This window comes from Panulirus ornatus, chromosome 1, assembly GCF_036320965.1.
Source record: "Panulirus ornatus isolate Po-2019 chromosome 1, ASM3632096v1, whole genome shotgun sequence".
Taxonomy (NCBI): Eukaryota; Metazoa; Arthropoda; class Malacostraca; order Decapoda; family Palinuridae; genus Panulirus; species Panulirus ornatus.
Genome location: NC_092224.1, coordinates 67,147,498 through 67,154,491, shown reverse-complemented (window position 1 = coordinate 67,154,491; position 6,994 = coordinate 67,147,498). Strand labels below are relative to the sequence as shown.

At 45.8% G+C, this 6,994-nt stretch overlaps 1 protein-coding gene across 1 annotated transcript; it reads right to left on the bottom strand.

Moving 5' to 3' along the window:
• Positions 1–428: 428 nt before the first annotated feature.
• LOC139751825 (uncharacterized) lies at positions 429–1,384 on the bottom strand. The gene has a single exon (XM_071667484.1). The coding sequence runs from the start codon at positions 1,336–1,338 to the stop codon at positions 574–576; it is 765 nt and encodes a 254-aa protein (XP_071523585.1). The 5' UTR covers positions 1,339–1,384; the 3' UTR covers positions 429–573.
• Positions 1,385–6,994: the final 5,610 nt, after the last annotated feature.

Here is a 6,994-nt window from a genome sequence, read left to right as displayed (position 1 = left end):
GTATACGTTGAGATGTATAGGTATGAATATTTGCGAGTGTGGACGTGTATGTATATACATGTGTATGTAGGTGGGTTGGGGCATTCTTTCGTTTGTTTCCTTGCGCTACCTCGCTAACGCGGAAGACAGTGACAAAGCAAAATAAATAATATATATATATATATATATATATATATATATATATATATATATATATATATATATATATATATATACCCTATCTGTGAAAAGCTGATCAAGTAACAAGGAAAACTACCCAATGTTTAAATGTTTTGCCTTTCATGTGTTCCCCATCAAAACATTCTACCATTTTTCTTACAACCAGTACTTTGGATGGTTATCATAAACAGTAATTACATGTACCAGCATTATCAAAATTATTCTTTTCTAGGAGTGAAGTAGAGAAAATCACATACCCAATATTTTTATTACAAAAATAAATACATAATCATGGACGTGTCTGTACAATATCTATAATCAGGTTATACACAGTGAGTGGCACTCAGAGCAGCAGCTCGGTGATAGCACTGGTGGTCACGGGGATGAGGCTGGGATGGAAGCAAGAAGCTCCGTCTATCTGCTCATGATGTCAGCGATGGAAAAACCGCGCCGCTTGACGGCCGGGGATACGACAGGAACGATGACATCTGCCTCTGTGATCGTCTGCATCACGTCATCGTTGTCGTCGCAGTGGAGGACGAGTAAGCGATCGTCTGCATCACATGAGGGGTATGACTGCGCATTCTCTTCGACTGACAGAGGTGAGAGGGAGGGCGTGGGCGGGGTGTCGTGGACGTGTTGGGCCTTGTGAACGGCCAGGGTGCGCGCCTGACAGAAGCCCTTGCCACACACGTCACACTTGAAGGGCTTCTCTTTGCTGTGGATGTACTTGTGGTCTCGGAGGTGGTCTTGTCTCCTGAAGGCCTTGCCACAGATGTCGCAGGGGTAAGGCCGCTCGTCCGTGTGTGTTCTCTCGTGGATCAGCAGGTTGTAGCTCTTGGTAAACTCCCGCTGACAATACTTGCAGATGTAGCGCTTCTTGGGTCGGCTGAGGCGGCCTCCAGGGGTCAACAGGAGGCGGTTGAGGGCCAGGTCACCGGCGCCCAGGGCTGCCCACGGCAGCTGACCCAGGGGACCGTAGTTCTGCAGCATCCCCATCAGTCTGGGGTCAAGTCCCAGTAGTGCTGTCGGTTGTTTGCCACCAGCGGCGCCCACTGGTGGCAGGAACGGCTGAGACTGGAACATCGGGAAGGCTGGAGGGACGCGGGCGTGCTGAGGAAAGACCGTAGCCATGGCGTGGAGGTCGGGATGACTGCCTAACACAGGTGAGGTCTCCATGCTGCTCAGGTAGTCAGTTGTAGTGACTTCCGAAGGACGCACGCTTTATATGACGGCGACATCCCCCGCGGCGAAATTCCTCTCAGGGTCCCCAAACGCTGACTGCGATTGGATGAAGGCCTGGACAGTCCTGCAGTTGTGGATGTAACGGGCCAAGTGATTGGTCAGAGGAGAAGGTGAGGGCGGGACTAAGGCGGTGACGGGGGCGGCAGTAGTGCTCACTGGGTCTACCGCCTTACCCATGGTGGGAAAAAATTATGTTCGTCCTTAAGTTCATAAGATTTTCATTCATGTCATAATACAGTCATGTGGCATCATATATATATATATATATATATATATATATATATATATATATATATATATAGATAGATAGATAGATAGATAGATAGATAGATAGATAGATACATAGATACATAGATAGATAGATAAATAGATAGATAGATAGATAGATAGATAGATATAAATATAGATAGATAGATAGACAGATAGATAGAAAGATAATTAGAAAAACATAGATAGATAGAGAGAGATATATAAATAGAGACAGATACATACATACATATGTGGGGTACCGCTTAAGTTAATTAGCCTCAGGTAAGAAACTCAAAATTAGTCAGGAAAAAGTGAGTTCAGTTCCGATACTTATCCAATACATTTCCTTCGCTAACTAACCTCTTCTTTCTTCAGATTCACTTCAGTGAAGAAAATACATATTTACAAAAATAATATAAACTGAAGCTCCTCCAGCTCCATGAGGCGGGTTTGTGAACAGTTAATTCGGCTTTACTTTATATATATATATATACCACAAGACCCCTTTCAGAAAGGGTCCTGGCGTTACCTCAGGACCACCATTCCAGGGTCTCCTGCCAGTTCAAGGCTGCGTTACACTCAGCAGCAGGGACAGGGATGGACTTCTTCGAAGTGAGAGGCTCTTTGACGAGACTGTGCTCTCTTGACCTCAGCCAATCCCAAGCCCCTTCTGCACAGTAATGCTGGCAATAGATAACAACAGTAGATTCGACGCCGTCCCTTTATGCATCCTCACGCTAGAGATACTCAACTCCAACCCCCACAACAACGACATAAGATTATCAGCCAAATTCATACCCGGCTCTCGGGCTAGAGTCACATACTCTCAAGGGCGTCAACCCCCCCAAAACCCCTAAAGGTGTAGAATGGTATCCCTAAGGAACCGCTCTGTCTTGAAACTCATGACCTTCCATTACCCCGACAAAGAACAGTTTAAAAGTCTACTCATATGATGATGGCCTCACGAATCACCTCATCACGTTGACACTACCCAAGCAGCAATGAACATGCTACACTACATTACGCAATTATAACAATGGTTCACCCAAAACAAAACGTCAGCGTCAATACAGAATTCTACCGTCACCCCCTTAACTAATAACGTACTAGATTCCAAACTGTTAGCCTCCAGTCACCCTGAATGGTCAACTACTCCTACTCATGACTCCAACCACAACTGGCATCACATATGACACACAAATGACATAACTTCCCACACCACAAACATGGAAGCAAACGCGACACAGACACCAGTTTTGTTGATAACACTTACTGGTACCAGATTTTAAAATAAAAACAATCTCTTGATATCCTCGACAAATCACTAAATCCGCTCCATCCTAAAGTAAGCCTCACCTGCCTGGTCGTCTACCCTCTAAATTAAATAAAACACAGCTGTAAATCACACAAAACAGAGCACTCTGAATAATCACCGGACTAAGAAACACAAATTTCAATGCCTACTTGAATACTTCAAATACAATCTCACCTCTATCTGCTAGGCACTCGCTCCTTTGCAACAGCCCTAGACCTTTCTCATTCAAACCAATGTATGACCAACTAACACCCCACACACCCACTTGACACGGCATTCTCCTGATCTCAAGAAAATAATCACATTAGTACAACTCCTCCAGCTTTTGGGAAGCAGATTTTACAATGCTAATTTTGCGAAAGTTCCAGACCTAGAGTTGGGGATCTTGATATGTCCAGCAAGTTTGTTATTACAGGGATAAACTATGATGTTTGAGACCGAAAAGCCAAAAACTAATGACATTCAAGAAGATGCATAAGTGGAAACTGTAATACAAACCAATTGAAATTAACCAGGTCACCACTTCATCATTCCGAGATGCCACAAAGGTCTGGACTGAGAAAGGAGATACGTTCAGAGCGAGAGAAAAGGACAAGTTTTAAAGGGAGGAGAGGAGGGGAAACGAGCAGAGTGGAGTTATCAGCGAAGGACTGAATAGGGCGAGAAGATAAAGAGGATAAAATCGCTTATGGAGAGAAGAGAAAAGGCGACAGAACAGAGCCCTAAGAAACACCATTCTTGATATAGTAATAAGGAGCAAGTCTCAAGGTATGAGTTTACTGTATAGACAGATAAATAGAGATAGACAGATCTTTTAGAGAGATAGAGAGAGAGGAGGAGGGTGCTGGACTCCGTCTGCATGTGGCTTCACCCTGAGGATGTATCATCGTATCCTTGTTAGTGATAGTAAAGGAGTACATTCCCATGGAGACATCCCCGCTCCAAAGGAGTACACGTTTCCCTGTTCCAGCGTGGAGTGCAGCTTAGAAACTGCAAGAGATGCATAAAAGGGGTCCTGGCGTTGTGTGTGTGTGTGTGTGTGTGTGTGTGTGTGTGTGTGTGTGTGTGTGTGTGTGTGTGTGTGTGTGTGTGTGTGTGTGTGTGTGTGTGTGTGTCCAGTGGCGTCTATCAGCAGTGTGAATATCACTTGAACATATCCCACTGACCACTACATCTTGAAGGGGGATTATGAGAAACATGTCTTTCATTGCACTGGGTAATGTTTCATACGATTTCTCCCAATGTGGAGAAAGTCAATCATTCCACCGGGTAATGTTTCATGTTACCTCCTCCACTGAGCTGAGCGTGACACTGAACACTTGTGTTACTGCCCGTCTTCAGCCCGTGTAGGTCGAGAACCCGACATCAAACAGAGAAATATTTGCCTGAACGTTCTGCGTGTTGGTCTGGCGGTCACGCGGGTGAACCAGTATGAAGAGAGCGAGGGCTGCTTGGACCACCGCACCTGAAGGATACAGCAAAACCAGGAAGCGAGGAAGAACACACAGTTTTAACTAACCGATGAAATCATCTTTCTTCCTCGAAGTCTATACTCGTATCTGCAATCCGCAATACGCCCGTGTGTCGATGATAAGAGAATGTAAACACCAATCAGGTCACTGAGGCAACCGTATCAATACACAGTGTATGCGTGGCCAATACACAATTTCCGGCAGATCACAAGATGGTGTGAGGGGAAAAGTCTGCAACATGTTCAAGGCTGGAGTGACTGTGCTTATGACACTCTCCTGACGTGAACACGACAAAGACCATGAGGTGCAGGGAAGGACAAAAGTGCTTCGGCGTCTAGACTTAACAACGGTGACTCATACTAGCTAAGGATAGACGTCAACCACGTGTACCTTTAAGGATGGGGGGTCAACTATGAGTACCCAAATCAGAACTTTTAATGGTTGACGACGTGGCTGTGGGAGGTGGGTGCGTGGGTGGATATTGTCTCGCTATGTTAGTGACTCAACTACATGAAGCTATTTAACTGGAGTAATAATGCCGGCTGTAGAGACTGTCCTAAGGAGAGGGGTGAGAAACACGGATCTTAAATACTAGAGAGGTGTGTCTCCCACTCTGAGGGTATTGATGTACTGAGGATCTCCTCTGACAACAAAGCTGCTGGAGCACCGTACCTTCATCAGCATGCCACTATACTCCAGCCTGCCCGGCCCGTTTTTATACTTGGCACGCACGGTTCACGAGTTCCCCTCAAAGTGCTTAGCAGATGTTACCATGCGACCTCTTGAGAAGAGGAAAATCAAAGATTCTTGTATATAAGGAATAAAGAAAACGCCTAGAGCTATTGCCACAATACTTGCCGGTGTCCTGGTACTCGTCTTGCCTGAGAGTACAAGGTTTCTTCTCTCCCGATGATAACGCTTTCGCTTAAAGACTTACAACTCACCCTCCCTCTCTACCTGTACAACTTCTACTTGAGATTTTTTCTTCAAATTTTTAATACTGGAAGCAAAGGCGAAAACGCAAGTTACAGTATGAATCGTGCTGAACTGCAAAAGGCAAATGAGGTAAAGGACTTGGGTGTAATGATCTCCGGTGACCTAAAACCAAGTAAGCATTGTACAGGAGCAGTGAAAAGCCCTCGAATCTAAGTCCAGAGAAACCATCCTTACTCTCTACAATTCAATGTCTCGTCGACGTCTTGAATATTGTGTTCAGTTTTGGTCACCTTCCCTAAAAATAGACACCAGTTTTGGTTACCCTACCTAAAAATAGACACCAGTTTCGGTCACCCTACTTAAAAATAGACAAACAGAATGGAGAGAGTACAGCGTCAAGCTACCAAGACGCTTCCCGGCCAGAGAAACAAATCATAAGAGATGAGGCCAAACGACATGAATCTATTCAGCTTAGAAAAGATATGTTATAGAGATGATCCAATACAAGAATTCAAAATTATCACAGGCTTTAATAATCTTGATCTATCAAGTTATCTAAGACTTGGTTTGTCTGATTCTACTCGTAGTAATGGATACAAACTCGTGAGCAAACGATTTACCTCGAATGAGGTGAAGTATTTTTTCTTCAACAGGTGGGTTAACGTACGGAACCATTCATCAGCAGGCCCCTCGCCTGCAGAATTTTCAACCACAGCTCCTTCACCTGTAGACTAGTTCCCTGTAGACCTTTCACCTCAACTGCAGATCCTTCACCTGTGGGTTCTTCACTTGCAGACCCTCACCTGAAGACACTTCACCTGCAGGCCCCCGAAAATGTAGACCCCTGCACCTGTACAAGAGGGGTGGCCTGGCCCGGTGTTTGGCCAGCCTCCACAAACAAAGACCACCGCCGCCGCCCTCTCGTTTGCCCAAGACTTGCAAACAAGATAAGATTTGTTCGTTCGCGTCGCGGTGCAGGATATCCGTCCCCTTTATTTATACGTTTATAAACGTTAATGGCAGTAACCGAGTGCTGGCTGTTGGTGGAGGGAACCTCTCATTTCCCCCGTGGCAAGTGGAGCTCTGAACATTTTGTGAGGAGGCATGAACGGTGGAACGTTTGGTGAGGCGCCTGGTACATCAGCAGCACTCACTACTACTGATACATTATAGTCACAGCTTCGTACGTTTAGTTTTCCAGTGCAAACACTCTCGGGAAAAATGAAAAGTAATTGAACATAAACAATGTCCCAGAACTGTCGTGAGGTGGGTAAACACACCGCAGGAGTTTGTCCAGGATCTACAGAGCGTCCGTCCACTCCGTCTCCTCTCCCCCTGCGTCCTGTATCCTCTCCGGACCCCCTGTCTAGTATCTCCCTCCCTGTCCTGCACCTGCCTCCCTCCCCACCATATACTGTCCTATTTCCCCGCCTAGTCCCTCCCCGCCCGGTATCTGCCTCCTCACAATTCTTCCTCTTATTCTTGTCCTACTCTCCTCTCCTGACGTATCCATGACTCGCATCCTGTGTCCCGTCACTCCGCCCTCCTTCCTTTCCTTTACCTCCCTTCTCCCCCATCCTTGTATCCCCTCTCCCTGCCATCCTTTACCTCCCTTTCC

Excerpts from the sequence above, each read along its gene's own strand:
- LOC139751825 (XM_071667484.1), bottom strand. The coding sequence starts at position 1,338 with ATGGAGACCTCACCTGTGTTAGGCAGTCATCCCGACCTCCACGCCATG.